Below are 18,139 nucleotides of genomic sequence, written 5' to 3' on the forward strand. Positions count from 1 at the left end.
CTGAGGAGTAAACTCTATTGATTGGTTCCCTAGTGAGACACTGTTTTGAAAGCTGACTCTGACCGTGCTTGTTAAGGATTCCTCCTATCCTCCACCTGACTCACTATCTCAAGGGCACTCAGGGATGGAAAGTGACGATAACTCTTCTTCATCTTCCACCATCAGTCATGCTATTCCTTTCTGTCCTTGAGATGGTCTTGTGAGAGTGACTCATAGCATTTCTTCAAATGCCCCAGCTGAAAAACACTCAGTGCTGTTCTAGAAAGTTGGGTGGGAACTTTGAAGCCAGGCTAGACAGCTTTCCTTCACCACTCTCTTTGTAACTTCAAGTGAGTTACCCAGTCTTCCTGTGGCTCCGTCTTCTCTTCTTTGATTATTGATTTTTTTCCTCTTAATTCATCGTTGCACTTACTATAAACCTGGGTATAGAACATACCTTTGAAAACTTCTATTCCCTCACCATCAAACTCATTGCTAGAAAATGACTATCAATCCATTCATAGCTGATCTAAGTCTTCTCCTGATAACTTTGCTTCTGTCAATCTTATTTACTAAATCCCAATCACAGAAATTATTTCTGTTTCGAGGATGAACAATATACTGGGTGTTAGCTCCTTCACAACTTGTTTATTAATTATTCTTTTCTCAAAAAACCTCAACATTGCCTTGTTTGGTAACTTTCTTGCCTATAGATCCATCATGTTAAAATACTGTCATTGCAGTAACTTTAAAAACTAGTTTGCCTCCTTCCTTCCCCATCCTCCTTGTTGTGTGACACAATCTCATCAGTGAATAATGTCTCTGTGGCTGGCTGTAAACTCATTACGTAGAACAGACTTGTCTTGAATGTGTGGTAATCCTCCTGCCTCTATCTCCTGAGTGATGGAATTCTGGGTGTGTGCCACTGCAACCTACAAAGTTCTCTACAAAAGTAATCAGTTTTATTATAGAATACAAAAATTAGGCTCTTTGAACTTAGAACCAAATATGTTAGAAACTCATGTCGGCAAACAACTTATATGGAAGTATTTGTAGCAAGGCATTTCACAGTCGCCATTAAATGAAATGGCTTTTTGTAAGAGATACATCTGTCTTTGTGCTCACAGAAAAGCCCTAGGGAAACCAAGAGTGTTAAATACACAGTGTTGTCTCTCCAGTGGAAGACAAGTATAACCTGTCTTCTACCCAGAAGGCTGGGAATGAATATGTTAATAGCCTGGTGACCTCTATGTGGACAGGCTGCTCCTGCTCCCTCAGATCCTTATCTTGATCTTGCTCAGTCAATCTATAGTGAGATCCTCTCCAAGACCCTTATCATGAACTTGTTTATCTTGATCCCATTTCCTCAGTTAACCTATAAAACCTCTCTTGATGGAGAATTTCACTTGTACTTCACAAGAGTTTCTATGTAGCTCTTAAGTAAGCTTTTTTTTATGCACATGGGATTGAGTTAATTACCACAAGGGAACTTTTTTCCAAATCGTGCTTTACTTAAATATGACTAAAATAAACTATTTGTAGTCAAACTCAAACTTTGAACCAACTGCAGCTACGGAGTTATGTTGAGCCAAACTGCCTTTTTTTTTTCTCATGGATTAACACTCTTCTAGCTTTGGTGGTTGCAGAGACCCTCAAGTTCTTCAATGGAGACAATGGGACATGGTTGGTAATACAAGGAAATGAGCTATCAAGCTACTAAAAACTGGAGAAAATTTAAACACACACAAATGTGAAACAGCCTTTCTGAAAAAGCCACATATTGTGTGATATTCTAGGGATAACAAAACTCTTCAGACAGTAAAAAGATCAATGGTTGCCAGGGAGAGGAAAAGGGAAAGAAAGAGAAATGGGTAGGCTGAGAATAGGAGAATGTAAACAAATAGAACTGTCTTGTGTGCTACTGTAATGATGGATGTGTGGCATTATTGGGCAAAACTATATAACTGTTCTACATGAACAGTCAGCACTACTATAAACCATGGATTTAGTTCATAGTAATGCACAAATATTAGTTAATAAATAACAAAGGTTATATCACGATAATGTACAATGCTAATATTAGAAAAACCTGTGAGTAAAAGACCAAGGAGTAAAAGGGAACTTGGCAGCATCTCTTCATTTTTGTTTATTAGCTTGAACTTTCCCTAAGATATAAAGTGTATTAGTAGTTTGAAATCCGGAAGGTTTACATAAATCTCTTTATAGTGCTCAAAGTAAAATTTCATTGAATTTCTAGACGCAAGTATGTATGGGCAGCAAAATCTGAGAATCATAGGGCTGCTTTTGAATTCTGATAATGGAAATTAGTTTAGTCTTTGTGTTGTCATTTTTGGCAGCATACTTTCTGACCATATACTAAAGTTGATGTCTCCTATTCTTCCAAACCAATCCCTCTTTCATTTCCTATGTATTAACCCAGATCATCTGTCATGGTTTCAGTGACTTTCTATATAAAACAAACCACAAAATTGGTCTTTCTACCATGTTACCTCTTCTGAAGTCCATATGGACATGTCTAGCTTTCTCCTGTCAGCAATCATTGAAATTTCCAATGAAGAATTAAGAATAACTCAGTAGTGAAGCAGCAGCTGAGGAGACTCCGGCGTTCACCATGGCTGACGAGAAACCCAAGGAAGGAGTCAAGACCGAGAACAACGACCATATTAATTTGAAGGTGGCGGGGCAGGATGGCTCTGTGGTGCAGTTTAAAACTAAGAGGCATACACCACTTAGTAAACTAGTGAAAGCCTATTGTGAACGACAGGGTTTGTCAATGAGGCAGATCAGATTCCGGTTTGATGGACAGCCAATCAATGAAACACACACACCCGCACAGTTGGAAATGGAGGATGAAGGTACGATTGATGTGTTCCAGCAGCAGACAGGAGGTGTCTACTAAAAAGGGAACCTGCTACTTCACTCCAGAATTTTGTTATAGACCAAGAATACATTCTCAATTAGAAAGCCTCAATTTGGTCCCACCACATCCTGACTACTACAGTATAGTTTTCTCTATTCTTTCATTTCCCTGTCCCCATTTCCGTATTGTACACAAAGTAACTGGTGTGTGCGCACAAGCATATTGCGCTTTTTTCTTTCTTTCTTTTTTAAACTAAATGGCCAATGTTCTGTTTTGATTGACAGCAGATGGAGGTGGTCTGGGGGAAAGCACAGTTCTGTGAAAATATCCCCCTGCTCCATTAGTGGCATGCTCGCTCATCAGCTCTTATCTTTATATTCCAGGAAGTTATTTTGCTCTCAATGTTTTAACAAAAGAACCCAACCACAAAATCCTTGCATACCTTGTTCGATTGGAGAATTTTAATGTTTTTCATTTATCATTGTAAAACCAAGGACAATTTTATAACTTTTTTTGTACGTAGCTGTTATATGTAGGACAATCTGTCTTTAAGTAGGGATAAATTACTCTTGAACAAAATGATCCTAGACAGTTTTCCCTTCAAGTCAAGCGTCTTGTTGTTTAAATAAACTTCTTGTTTAAAATGAAAAAAAAAAGAATAACTCAGTAATGTACTCCCCCCCCACACACACACATGCAAACAGAAACATGTTCAAAGTCTGAAGATTTAGCTGGTATTTCCTGATGTGAACATAGACAAGAGATTGTGAACATCTTGTCATCACTGGAGAACTTGGCACAGTTTTCCACTTTTGTGGGGCATATGCCTAGCGTATAGTGGGTTAGAGCCAAATCATCGAGTTAAAGGCTTAAGTCTCTGTCACTGATGTTTTCTCTCCTTGTGTCCACTTGGTCATCAGGTCCTGTTGTGTCTATCTTGTAACTTCAGTGTCAAGACATAGGCTCAGGCTCTCATAAAAAGCTTTTCTAGTTCTCCTCCTAACTCCATTCACATTGACCACACACAGGGACATTTTTACTTCACTGTCAGAAGATTCCTTTTCAACAACAGATACCTGACTGCATTTTCTTCCTTGTCTTTCTGCTCATGACTGGACCCGTGGTCATGTTTGCTATAAAACTCTTCTTTGCCTGTGGACGTCTTCCCTTCAACAGAGGGAGCCTTTGTGAACAGGAATCAACATAAATAGTTTCTGATATATAAATATACTTAATAAATATTCATTGAATACATTTTATCTAGTCTCTATCTTAGTCTGTTTTAAGATCTGTATTTTCCTGAGTGTTCATTTCTATAATCCCAGCATGTAGAAGAATGAGGCAGGGAGACAGCTGGGAGTTTGAGAGCAGGCTGGACTCACTAGCAAGACACTATCGAAAGTAAAATAGTTATTTTGGGGTCCTTATTAAAATATATCTTCAAGAAAGAAAATGAGAAGTTTATTTCCGGGTCTTTTGTCTGTCTGTTTGTTTTTGTTTTTCGAGGCAGGGTTTCTATTTCCCAGTCTTAAAGATCTATGTACCATGCATGTTGTTATCAAAGAATGTTCTGTCCTATCTCTTAAGATAAAGACCCAAGATCTGACTTGTCATTTCATGCTGTATAATTGCTTATTTTAAAATTTGTTTTAATCATTGGCAGGGAGATAAACTGATAACATTGATTTTGTGGTCAGCTTGTGGCACCCAACCTCACCTCACCCCCACCTGACTCAGTGTTAGATAATACTTGTTAAAGGGACACAGACAACACGGAAGGAAAATGGCAGCTATCATCGGAGTGAAAAAGACCACCAAGTTGCACTGAATGGCCTGTAATAAGCCATGCTTCTCCACGTGATTCAAACGCTGCCTCTCAACTTGTAACGAGCTGAAACCCACACTGGTTAGTTCGTTCCACCCCTGCGTTGGTAAATCAAGCCAGGCTGACTTCTTCGCGTTATAAAACCAATTCTCACATAGAAAGACTTCTCAGCTTCCTCTCACTCGTCAAGCCTGCCGTCTGCCCTGATTTCATTTTCTAGTCATTTCCCCCTGCATCCTTCCTGCTAAACCCGAGATGGACGGCTGACCTCTTTGCAAGAGGTGCGAATGATGCCAGAGTTAGTGACTGCTCTGCGGCTCTCCAAAGCTCCTCCTCCCCAGAGGTCGACAGTCCTTCGGACGCAGAGGTTGGGAAGCAGGACAGGAGACACTCTTGGGGTGCCCTCCGAGAGGAGCAAGCAGAACCCTGGGTGCCGAAGAGGCCGCGCGGGGGACCGGCGTGCCCGTGCCATGCGGAGCGTGGACTCCCGCGGCCACCCCGCAGCTGCAGCCCCGGCCCCCGGCTCTGCTCCGCGGCTGGGCCGCCCGGCGCGGGCCGCTGTCCACAGTGGGAGGTGCTGAAAGCAGGGCGAGGGGGCGGCGGGCCGGCCGGCTGCTCCGAGCGCCCCCCTCCGCGCCGCGCCGCTCCTCCGGCCCTCCCCTCCTCCATCAGCCATGTTCCGCGCGCGGGGAGGGCTGGGGGAAGGGGCGAGCGCCGGGGGCCGGCGGCGAGGACAGCCGTCTCTGCCTCGGGGAAGGAGGGGATGAGAGCTGGGGGGAGCAGCGCGACGAGGAGGAGGCGGCGGCGGCGGCGGCCGGCGAGGAGCCCGCGCTGGGTTCTGCGGTAGGACTCCCGGGAGCCACCATCATGGTGAAGAGGAAGAGCTCCGAGGGCCAGGAGCAGGACGGCGGCCGCGGCATCCCGCTGCCCATCCAGACCTTCCTGTGGCGGCAAACCAGGTGAGGGGCGCCGGGCTGGGGGCGCTCGGGGGGTCGCCGGGTCGTCGCCACCGCAACCACCGTGCCACCGAGGCCGCGCCGCAGCCTGCAGCTAGCGACGTCTCTGGGGTGGAAAGCGAGCCCTCAGCACCCACTAAAAAGCACGCATTTAAAAAAAAAATCTCACTGAAGTTTGACAACAAGCAGATTGGTAGTTTTCGAATAAATATATATTCATTATCGAGGGGGTGGGAGGGTAGAGAACCTGGGCAGAGGGGGAGGGGAACTAGGAAGGTAATTGGGACTGGTTCCCCCCTCCATCTCTTGTTGTAATCCCTGCCTGGTGACCTGTTGTTTTCTAGCGTGTTTGACATACCTACTGTGCCCACTTGTTAACCATATTTACTTGGGTTCAGCCAATGTCGTCTTCATGATTAAAGCTCCTGAGCAGAGTGATTTTTGATCGATTTATCTCACCTGGCCGGGCCTGATCCCCCATACCATGAACAGTAAAGGGCTTTCTTGTTATTTTAGAGACCGAGTACAAATGAAAATAGATGCTGTGAATCTTGGCCCATATCTGTGCTCATTTTTCAGTTTTTAAGATAAAAGCGCGCAAGGGGAATGCACCTCTTCTGACCATTGCCGATATACAGTCCGATTCAAAATAAGAGTGGTGTGGGAAATGGCAAAGCCACGTATCTTTCATGTATGTAATTAATGTGTAAAAGCCAATGTCGTCAGCTGTCCAACAGCTGCTCATTAATAAGCTACGAGGAAACATGAAATTTGAGTTTTGTAGCAACATGCCCTATTTATTAAAAATATAGTATAAAGATGCTTAAAGATAGTTTTGCTCATGTTTATAACAAAAACCTTTACTAATTTTTCAGTGCATTTTTGAGGCCTAAGCTGGGGAAGCAATATGAAGCCTCTTGTGTGGTATGTGATTCTCACCATTTAATGATTCTTTCCATAGTCTGTGTGATGATTTAACCCAAGCAAAGACGAAATCATATTAACTCCACAAGTTAATTCAATCGACAAATATTAGTGAGCATGCCCTGAACCAGGCACAGTTCTGCTCTTGGGACAGGGTAAAGACATAAACAAAACACAGTGTTTACATCCTGACATGAGGCAGAAAGGCCACCAGCTGAATATATACATAAAGTACATAATAAGACAGATGGTGCTGTGCGGCGTGGAGAAAAGTAGCAATGCGTATTAGAAGAAGCTGTGGTCGGTGTTTTATTTCAGAGGCAGTTGGTGGATTCGGTATATGGATTAATTGCTAGTGTGATGCTTGGGCAGACACAAGGGATGAAGGAAGGAGCGCCATCTTGAAGGGAGAGCAGAACTCAGCATCCCGTGGAAATACACTAGAGGAATGGGTGGGAGTGAGGGGGCAGGAGAAGAGAAGGCAGAGAGAGTAGAACGAGGCCCAGGGGGAGTCCTTCAGGGAAGATTGAAAAGTCAAATCATTAATCAACCAAACAGAGACCATTGTGGGCTGGTTGTTCATACAGTGAGTGACTGTGGAGGACTTAGATAACTCAAGCAACTCTGTACTTTTATGTCTTGCACACATTGTGCAGGTCTGAAAGCAAAGAGTCTAAAATCATCCTGAAAATCCTGCTATTAATATTTTTACAGAATGAGGCGAATTTGACACCTGAGGTTCTAAAGGAATCCCATAGCCTTAGAAGACCTATTTTGCAAACTGAGAAAATAAGGCACAAGCTCATGAAGCAAGAGTGAAATGGGTCCGAATAGCTCCACAAATGGATTTAGATCATGTATAATATAGTGGAAAAGTAGGAAGCTGCATACTTCCATGCTGCCGAATATATTTGTAAACAGCTCTATGGATGATGCTCTAGAAAGGACTTCTGAAGTGTAAGATCCACAAATTATGGTGCAAACCAAGTGGAGAGTTAAAGACACAGTGCATGCACATGCATACACACAAACCCACAGGCATACACACTTGGAGGCATTGGCTTTATTGGATTTTCACGAAGATACTTTCAAACTTTCCTTCATTGTCAGTATTAGTGGGATTTCTTGTATCTGAATCATTACAACATCTTGACACTTTAAATCTTCCTGCCCTTCCTTCTACCATGCTGACACTTTAGCTTAAGATAACCATGACTATTCTCTGCTCTTTGTAAACACTGTCTGAGGTTTCTAAGTTACTCAAAATATCAAGTAGTTAGGTTTCATGCGTGAATAAGTGAGCAAGCGGGGAATGAGGTAAATAGATGCCAATGCAGGACACAGCTTCAGAGTCTCAGAAGTTTTTAAAGTTACATAAGCAACGCTTAAGAAGGAATCACATTAAATACTCAGTCCATTGAGATTATGAAAGTAAGTAATTCATCTTCTTTGACATATCTATGTACTTTTCATTTCCAAAATGAGTTTCTTTTTTTTTTTTTTGCGTTAGAAAGGAAATAGTTCTCATTAGATAATCCCTGTAATAGAAGTCACTTGGCCCAAATATCTTAATAATTACAACAACACAGCTAGAATATGCAGGGCTTATGTTACATCCCTCTACAAAACAATCGAACAAATGCATAGACCATTTAGGGCACTTAAGCATGAATCATGTTCATACAAGTTAAATCCACATTAACTTTGTTCTAAAAGCTGGTTGGTACGTTGTGCAGACATTCTCTGCCCTTAACAACAACAACAAACAAACAAAAACAAAAGATCAAACTTGTTTTTCTGTAGTTTTCTTTTCTCTTTAAACACCTATTTGACAATGACAGAAAAGTTAATAATTTAGTAAAACATAAGGCAACATTTGTCACATCATTGCTTTGAATATTAAATGAGTCATTGGCCCCCAAGTCAAATTTTTTTGAAATAATCTTGTACTTCAGTTAACACCTGTTGAGGACACTGACATAAATTTCATTCCTTAAGACACTTTTATAAAACTCATCTCATTTTGGTCTAGAGCTGTGGCAGCCACTTTGGCTACTCAGCAACATTTATATAAAATATTAATAAGTATAATATGGTATTATATATTACAATATATAATATAATAATTTACAACAAATAGGTTGCTAGGTGAAGAAGTTTATTTTAACAGAAATAAAAAACCAGATTACATGCTAGGCAGTGGTTCCACACATCTTTAATCCCAGTACTTGGGAGGCAGAGACAGCCTGGTCTACAGGATAAATTCCAGGACAGTCAGGGATATACAGAGAAAACCTGTCTCAAAAAACAAAACAGCAACAACAAAACCAAAATATAAACAAGAACAAAACAAAACAGCAAAAAGCCAAATCATTTCAGACCATTTACCATATTCTTCAGGTCCAAAGCCTGAAAATTAGCAGTTAACAATGACCTATGTCATGAGCTGGGCGGTGGTGGCGCACGCCTTTAATCCCAGCACTCGGGAGGCAGAGGCAGGCGGATCTCTGTGAGTTCGAGACCAGCCTGGTCTACAAGAGCTAGTGCCAGGACAGGCTCCAAAATCACAGAGAAACCCTGTCTCGAAAAAAAAAAAAAAAAAAAAAACAATGACCTATGTCTGAATGACTGTAGGTCAGTGTACTCTTGGCAAGAATAGGTGTGTCTCCCCTCCCCCACCAAAAACCAAATTGAGCTGTGTGATTGTCTTTTAGGTAATATAGTATTTTAGCATTAATTTTTAATAATCTCCAATTCTTTATTTTGTATGCTTCCTAAAATTTGAAATCTGCAGTCCTTTGAACGGGTGTTGGTAGAAAACAAACTGCACGGCCTCTCCCCGGCCCTCTCGGAAGCCATCCAGAGCATTTCCAGATGGGAGCTGGTGCAGGCCGCCCTCCCTCATGTTCTTCACTGCACTGCGACCCTGCTGTCAAACAGGAACAAACTAGGTGGGTGCTATGGGACTGCTGACTTACGTGTCCTTTACGTGCAATGTATACAAGAACATGTGTGAAGTAGTTACTCCCGTACCAGGCACTTTGCATACCTTATCTTACGTAATTATCATAGGGTTTCTTTCCTATCAACACCATCACCATTGCCATTGTTTTTAAGCTTTGCATATATGAATGTACTCTCACACTCTCCACTCGAACATGAAGATAGCATCATAGCATCAGGTGAGTTAAAGATTCTGACCCGGCCTGTGATTTCCCATTTGTCCTCCGATGCCTAATGCAACTGTATTCATGAGCTTGGCATAGTCTCCTAAGGCAGTGGTTCTCAACCTTCCTAATGTGACCCTTTGCTATTATAATACCTTTGCTACATGTGGTTGTGACCTGAACCATAAAATTATTTTCATTGATACTTCATAACTGTAATTTTGATACTGTCAAATTGTAAATATTTTTGGAGATGGGTTTGCCAAGAGGGTTGCAACCCACAGGCTGAGAACCACGGTCCTAAGGCAGACAGAGAGACAGGACAATAGACAATAATTATCTTGCAAGTTGCTTTTCTCTTCTAGTAATATGTTCTAACCATTTTGCCTATGTTTAGAATACCCATCTTTCTTCTCATTCTCTCCCTTGGTTTGTGTCTCTACTTTGATGTTACAGGGACCTTTCCAGCTAGGTCTAAAATAGATTTTTTTTTTAATCTTTACTGTCTAGCTTTTCTTCATGATACGAAAGGCTTGTTTGGGAAAGCATTCATTTAGAAATCTGACTGATAAAATATGGTAGCATGCCGTTCTGCAGAAATCCTAGTCAGTAAGAGCCCCAAGTGGCAATGAGCCTTATAAATCAGTATCTGCTTGAAGTTTGGAGGGTTGCTAATGTCTCCTGGGAAATGCAGTTACAGAGAAAAGATGAGATGTTCTTTCAGAACAAAGGGACTCATCTACTATTCTGGCTTCACAATATTCTGTTCTTACCTTCGCCTGGCTGTGTGGTTGTCTCATGCAGGCCACCAGGATAAACTGGGTGTTGCTGAGACAAAACTCCTTCATACCCTGCACTGGATGCTTCTAGAGGCCCCACAGGACTGCACCAGTGATCAGTTTGGGGGTGCAGACCGAGGTTCCAGCTGGGGTGGCGGCAGCGGTGCTTTCATCCACCAGATTGAAAATCAGGGTTCTCCGGGGCAGCCTTGCCGAAGGAGCTCCAACGATGAGGAGGAGGGCAACAGAAGGAAGATATTCCAGAATTCCATGGCTACAGTGGAGCTCTTTGTGTTTCTGTTTGCTCCTCTCGTGCACAGGATAAAGGTAAGTAGGAAGCTCACGTTAGGCGTGGGGTGGGATACACATGAGGGAGAGCGGCCTTCAAAGAATGCTTCCATATCCGTTTGCCCTTGTCTTTGCGTGATCTTGCTCGAGAACTTTTAGTTCTGCCTTAAACACTGAATTTTACTTTAAAAAAATGCAAACTTCCTTATATCCTTTATCTACTCAAAAATCTTCAGTGTGCTTACATGCAATGCTCCCCAAATTAAATGTGCTATATACATTCAAATATGATCTATGGTTTAAATTCTTTTCTTGATTTGTTAGCTGTTAGCTTCTATTGGTCATCTCAGTGTTCATTTTTGGGAGTTATAGGAGCCATTCCATGAAGGTGCTTTTTCTGTTTGCTCTGCATGCCTTTCCATCCTTTCTTTCTCTCATAGCCCTTTCAAGTTCAGCTTCAATGTTATCAGTTCCATCTAGTTTTTCTTGGACCTTCTCCACGTAGATGCAGTTGCTAGCTTCTCTCTCTTTTCATAGCCAGTTGCCACCACCTTTATTATAAATACAGGAGCTGGAGCAGAAGCCTTAGTTTTTTTGTGCCAAGACCTTTTGACAGTGATATAAAGCAACTGAGCTTTTATTTTAAAATATTTTAAATGCATAAAATAGGAAGCACAGCATTGTATGTTATAGTGAGAATGATAACTCTCCAGATATATGAATTTAGTTATATCATTTTTGTCTGATATCTCATTTGTAAAATCATGGATACCTCCAACACTGTTAAATATATGTGAGGCCTTGCATATCATATTCCGTTTTAGTATCAAGATGAGAGATAAGAAGCTATTCATGTGCTTGGCTGTTCCTTCAGTATTATAATCCTAATGAGTAGATACGCCAGACAGCTATGAATACATGAAGGTGGATAGAACAATTAACAGTCACTATGAAGGAGGGGATTAGTATCAACTTCAGTTTTTTAAAAAAAGCATTATGAAACACAGTAATTTTTTTTAACTTTCAACTACTGAAAGTCTTTTACAAGAGTCACTGAAGGGAAAGCGTCTCTTCAACTGCGACAACTCATTTGCCTCTGGGATCTGTATGTCCAGGCCCCTGCTCACCTCTTCAGCCTCACTAACCTTCATCATTACTGTGGGCTCATCTGCAGACTCCACAAACCCATTCTTAGGTTCAGGTCTTTGAGCTATTTTTCTTTTCTTGAAACATTCACTCCTGCCCTCTCCCTTCACATTCTCGCATGGCCATGGCTTTCTTGTTGATTTGGGCACTGTCATATGTCAACACAGAGGAAAGTTCCTCCACTGCTTTTTACCCTGTTTTTCCTTAGCAACTGTCACTACATAGCTGCTGGAGAACATCATTAGTGCTCGTTACTCTCACTTGAACAGAGGTTCTAAATGGAGGGAGGCTGTTTTCCTGTGTCACAACTGTATTCCCAGTGTCCAGAGGAGTGCATGGCTTTCACTAAATGCTCTTTTTACTGACTCACTGAGAAAACCCAAGATGTTATCAGATCCTGAAACAGCCGTCATATGTGATACATAGTCCTTAAATATGAAGATGACAAGGGAAATGGTTCCCTTAAAACCGCCTGTGGAGATGTCTGCATGTCAGCAAATAACATCTGAATTGGAAAAATAGGTGATCCTAGAATAACTGTAATGTTATTTGGAAGACATGGCTAAGAGTTCAGCTCTTAAAAACCAATGACATTACATTTTGAGTTCAGTGCCTGGAAAGGGCTACTGTATGACATTAAGTGGCTACTGTATGACATTAAGTAATTCATTTTTAAGCCTATGTTTTTATCAAGTATAAATTGGAAGTAAGAACAAATTTGAGAGCATTCTGAGGATTAATCAATTTGTAGTATTTAACCTACCATGGCAACTCAAGGGTCCAAAGTTACAGGACAAAGTCTGTGACCAGAGGGCAGGGGTTATGTGATAAATTTGGGAACTATTTTCAAGGTAAAGTGGGCAGTACTCAGTGATCCCTGGGGTACGTCAGGAGTGAGGGAGAAAGCTCAGTGATCCCTGGGATACATCAGGAGTGAGGGAGAAAGCTCAGTGGTTCCTGGGATATGTCAGGAGTGAAGGAGAAAGCTCAGTGGTTCCTGGGATATGTCAGGAGCGAGGGAGAAAGCAAAGGTAATTAAAAAGCTAATGATGTGAAATACAGACCACTGGATCAGTCCAGAGAAAACAACCTGCCCATGGTTTCTCTGCTTGGATCACTAACTTGGGATTAGTCTTGTGGCAAGAAGGAGTCTGACTTGAAGAGGCAGAAATAGGAGAGCGCAGCTTAGGCACAGACGCCTCATGTCACTGGGAAGGGCTCTTCAAGGAAAGCTGTAGCAGCTGAGCTAAGGATGCAAGAAAAACAGCAAGCAGCCACTGGGTGCCATCTGGGCAATAGAACCTTGCAATAGGAAGGCACAGTGTCCGTTTCAAATATGGCTGAGGTAGAACCAAGTAGACTGCAAAACAAGAATAAGTCCAACATTAGTTATTTATGGTCTGACTGGTAACTGCTCCAGCACAAAAGCTGGGGAAGACGTAGAAGGAAATCTGATGGACTGGGATTTTGGTTCAGCTATTAACTGCTTGGATACTCAGCTCTGTGCTTCAGCTTCTTGTCTGGAAAAATGGAAACGAAGATACAAACATGCCTGTGGGTGGATGGAAACGTTGTCAGTTACGGACTAGAAGCAAGCACAGAGACTGGAGGCTGAATGGGAGTGGAGAGTACAGAAGCCTGGTCTCATGCTTTGACTAAACTTTGCTGTCCCTGTCATCTGATGTGAGAGAGCACATGTCTGTGCCAGTGCTGAGAAATTGAATCAGAAAAGCCTGGAAGAAAGACTTATTTGCCCTCAGATTTCCTGAATCCTTCGCTGGCTGCTGCTTCCTCTCTGAACCCTGAGAAGGCCCTGGGGATGGACCCCAAAGACTCTCATTACTTCTCCATGCCTTAACCTGACCTAAGCCTTTAGCATCTCTTATTTGAGCCTCCTACTTTCTGGCTGGATTTGGCTTCCTGGTTTGTGTCATAAAATCTGTAGTCAACACTAAAGTGGCTGATATAAAGTGCAGATCAGACGCTGTTGAGCATCCTTACAAGGATTTGCTGGTTTGTGTCCGTGCTGTGTGTCAAAGTCTTCACTCTGGTATCTCAGACCCTCTGTGGTGTGTACACCTCTCTCTATGAGCTCTGGATGTTTAGCCATGTTTTTTCAAGGCTTTTCCCTTCGAAGGTCCTGCTGCCAGGAATGTTAGGGTTAGGTTTACATTGTCCACCCCTCTGACTAGAAAACACCTGGTCATTCTTTAGGATTTTACTCAGGCTTTATGCTTGCTCATCTCTGTCTCAATAATACTGTAGGAACACATTTATTGTTGTAATTAACTTGTTTACTGTAATCTTTTTCTAAGTCTTTCTCTTATTAGTTTGTGAATGGTTAGAAGTTAGAAATTATAGTTGCATCTGTGGAAGGTAACACAGTATCTGTACTTAGAAGATAATATTTATTAGATGAATTAATTTACAAATCAACAGTCGTATAAGTTACTCATTTATTTATGACATATTCATGCTTTTAATTTACAATTAACTCTAATATTTTACCTAAATCATTAATACGGATATTCTGCCAAACATACTATTAATTTTATACTCAATTTAATGAGTGAAAACAAAATACATTTGATAAAGTGCAGATTCTCATATTGGCACTTATTCTTTGAAGGAATATTTCTTGGGTGCCTACCATATGTGAAGCACTATTTAAAATTTTAGAGAAACAGCAGGATATAAAGAAAAATGCATAGCTGCAAATGGACTTGAACAAACTCGTGTGTGAAGTATATAATTTTGTTTAAATGCTAGTTGCTCAGGGAAATCTGCTCAGTGACCAGTGAATTTCTCAATGCTCTCATTGGAATGAGACCTCAGCGGAATAAATAAAAGCACCCAGAAGGTGCAGAAACAGATTCTGCCTGTGAAGGCATCTGCTTGTTTTCTCAGGATCCTTTGAGTCTTCCTTCTGAACTTTTTACATGATTTCCAAGAAGTGTTCTCCAGGGACCAAGTTTCTGGCTGTGTGCGTCCATAGCGCACATAGAGAACCACTGAAGGAGTGTAATTAGCGTGGTAGGGCCTCTGTAATATGACAAAAACACTTTGAAAATAGCACACTGACATACGAGGAAACCACAGGTGTAGCAGGTGTTCAAAAATGGAGAGAGACTGAATTGAGATGCTATTATCTGGAGAAAGTAGAAATATGTCCGCTTAACCAATGAGGACACATTGATGGTCAGGATGGGGAATTGTCTGGATCAGGTTGGCTTATTTTGATGGTTCAATGATGGAAGAAGACCCAGCCTATGGTGCGCAGTACCATTCTCCAGGTAGGGCATTCTGAACTGTGTAAAACAGGAGGAAGCAAGCAGGGCGTGATTATTGTCTTTGACTTAACTGTGAGGTGATGTGACTAGCTACTTCTAGTTCCTTCCTTCTTTCCCCATCAAAAACAGATAAATAATCTTTTCCTCTTCTAGGTTGCTTTTAGTCGGGTTATTTATAACATAACAGAAAATCAAATGCAGACTCCCAAGTCTCTGACAATGTGAATTTATCTGGGGATTTGTTTACTTTATGTGTGTGTACCTGAGTGTATGTATGTGAAGTATATAGGTGTAGTGCCCTTGGAAACCAAGAGAGGGTGTCATATTCCCTGGAACTGGGATTTCAGGCTGGTTGTGAGCTGCCTAATAAGGATGCGGAAAGCCGAACTCTGGTCCTCTGGAAGAGCGGCAAGTGCTTTTGACCACCCAGCTTTCTCTTCAGGCCTTCATCTAGGAATTTTGTCAACTCCTTTTAGCTGAAGGTTTCTTATCTTTCAGTGAACTTGATTCACCTTTTGTTGAATCACTTTTCTTCTAGCTTTAAAGTCCCTTTTTGCTGATATCTTCTAGCTCAGGGGTTTTTAGCTATAGATGTGTAAGAAGGTCCTTGGGGGAACTTTGAAAAATCTCACAGGGTTTGTAATTTGATGGGTCTGAGGATAAGAGCAAGATGAGAGCTGAGCCTCCTCTGTGCCTTAAAGCTTCCCAAAGCAGTTGCAATAGCACAAGTTAGAGTTGCAAAATACTGTCCCAAATGAATCCCTTGCTCTCAGAAGTGTTCACCGATCTGTTTGTAGTCCCTGCTTCCACGTTCACTTTTTTGAGAAGGTGAGATGTTTAAGATATGATCTTATGATGTATCTGAACTCCATAATATGAGGCTGCATTTTCAAATGCCTAAGCCTGTCTCTGTGACGGCACATCGAGACACAAATGGCACATCAAAGGTGTTTCTGGATGGAGCTTTCCATTAAAAATAACTGTACAGACATGGGTTGAAAAACCAAATTTAACAAATATTTATTGGGTATCTTTTTGCCCACAATTTCCCATCTGTGTTAAATGCTGTGGTGGTGCTGGGAGCTGCAGGAAAGGGGGATTCTTCAACTAGTCCTTGCCTTGAAGAATTAGGATTGTTAAAAGAACATTATGATATCACCCACTCTAAAGAATCAAAATATATTTACCCAGTTCCATGAAATAAAGAGAGAAACACTGGGGACCAGGAGTCAAAGTAGCCAGGCTCTGAGGATATTGCCTTCTGAGGGAAAAATAAGGACAATTACATAATTAACAGGAATGACATTTTAACCAAGCATAAAGAGATCTGGCAAGACTATGGAAATAAACAGATCTCCCTCACTGCAAACAAAGCAATATTTATGTATTCCATGATTTTTCCAAGGCTACATTTGATTAATTTTTCATTTTCCATAAAGCAGGCCACTGTAATTTCCATCCTGACTGTAGTACTAACAGAATCATCTGTTTGCCTAGAAATATCTATCTGAGTGTTTGACAGAGTAAGTCCCTCTGAAAATGGTCTGTGCAAGGTGACAAATTCCCTGATGCAACCAATTACTGAACCTCCATCTTCTCTGTCCGCAGGAATCTGACCTCACCTTCCGACTGGCCAGTGGGCTGGTTATCTGGCAGCCTATGTGGGAGCACAGACAACCAGAAGTCTCTGGCTTTACAGCCCTGGTGAGGCCCATCAGGAGCATCATTACAGGTTCGTGACTCCAGTGCCCAGGCACGTCACCTCACAATAGGGATTGTGGTAGAAGGGTTTTCCTTTAAGAAGAGAATCAAAAGCAAGTCTCTCTGGAAAATTATCTGGGTGGCCTAGGTATGAAGCATGCTCACTTGGGACACATATGATTTGGTCATGTGACTTTGGATATGTCATTTAACTATATTGTGCTTTTGTTTCTTCATCTAAGAAATGGGAATTTAAATATTAATAGTGTTCATAGAATTGTTGTGAAGAATAAAATGTGCACAAATACATATATATATATAATAAATATATAATCAGAAGAATGACTGTCATATTGTAAGAGATCATTATAAAAGTTATTTTTGAATTGTGGTTATGACAGATGAAGTAAAGAGTCCTTGGAGATCTCTTCATAGTGTTTTATTGCTTTCAAAGTATTGTACTTGAAAAACTGGAATTGTGTGGTGAGCTAGTCCTGTGGTTGAAGTGATGTAGAAGTAGCCCAGCATGCTAAATTTTTAAGTGTCCTCCACTCTAAGCACATCTCTTGCAACTTAACAGAGTGCGTGTTCCTAGTAATGTAAAATAGAGACACTAAGTGCCTTACCTGGATTCCTAATAAGTGTAAGTGAGAAAGTACATAAAGAGCCTGTTTCGGAGTAAATGCTTAATAAACTCCAGTCCTCTGTTCTTAGTCCTACTTTTAGTGTCAATAATAAATAAATTAGATAGAAAATCTATAGAAACATATATGTTGTAATCATATGTATACACATTTGTGGAGATGGTTTCCTTAGTTTGTAGGTTTTGGAGGCAGAGGGCGGAAGATTATGCAAATGGGCTCTATAAGTGGAAGAAAACCAGAAACAACTTCTCCCGTTCTTTTTCTCTATAACCTAACAAAACTCTCTAAGCATTTGATATATTAAGGAATCATTGTAGCCATCGAGTTTCTTATTAGGCATGTGTTTGAAAAGATTATTATTGTGACAAATAGAGTCATTCAAAGGAAACTGATTTTTTTCACATAATAAAGAATAGTTCACAAGTCTCACTATATATATATATATATATATATTATTGTCAACTTTTGAAATATATTTCAAGAGTTGTATCACAGTTTTAAATATCAAGGAACTAAATAAGTAAAGGTGCTGTAACTGAATCTCTTGAGATTCTATGTA

The 18,139-nt window shown here is 41.1% G+C and overlaps 2 protein-coding genes across 9 annotated transcripts in view; both read left to right on the forward strand.

The window, feature by feature from the left end:
- Window positions 1–2,591: 2,591 nt before the first annotated feature.
- LOC142836762 (small ubiquitin-related modifier 2-like) lies at window positions 2,592–3,054 on the forward strand. Its single transcript, XM_075951329.1, has one exon. It carries the CDS (start codon window positions 2,612–2,614, stop codon window positions 2,897–2,899), a length of 288 nt encoding a protein of 95 aa, XP_075807444.1. The 5' UTR covers window positions 2,592–2,611; the 3' UTR covers window positions 2,900–3,054.
- Window positions 3,055–5,055: 2,001 nt separating this feature from the next.
- Unc80 (unc-80 subunit of NALCN channel complex) overlaps window positions 5,056–18,139 on the forward strand; it is a 173,199-nt gene continuing 160,115 nt past the window's right edge. For 7 of the 8 annotated variants that reach the window (XM_075951959.1, XM_075951963.1, XM_075951960.1 and 4 more), the window contains exons 1-5: window positions 5,056–5,644; window positions 6,517–6,565; window positions 9,360–9,516; window positions 10,537–10,838; window positions 16,844–16,967. In XM_075951959.1, the coding sequence (XP_075808074.1) occupies window positions 5,553–5,644; window positions 6,517–6,565; window positions 9,360–9,516; window positions 10,537–10,838; window positions 16,844–16,967 (724 nt within the window). In that variant the 5' untranslated portion in view covers window positions 5,056–5,552. The remainder of the gene's footprint in view (window positions 5,645–6,516; window positions 6,566–9,359; window positions 9,517–10,536; window positions 10,839–16,843; window positions 16,968–18,139) is intronic. The other variant, XM_075951964.1, reaches the window with a different exon arrangement.

Source organism: Microtus pennsylvanicus, chromosome 17 (assembly GCF_037038515.1).
Source record: "Microtus pennsylvanicus isolate mMicPen1 chromosome 17, mMicPen1.hap1, whole genome shotgun sequence".
NCBI classification, from domain to species: domain Eukaryota; kingdom Metazoa; phylum Chordata; class Mammalia; order Rodentia; family Cricetidae; genus Microtus; species Microtus pennsylvanicus.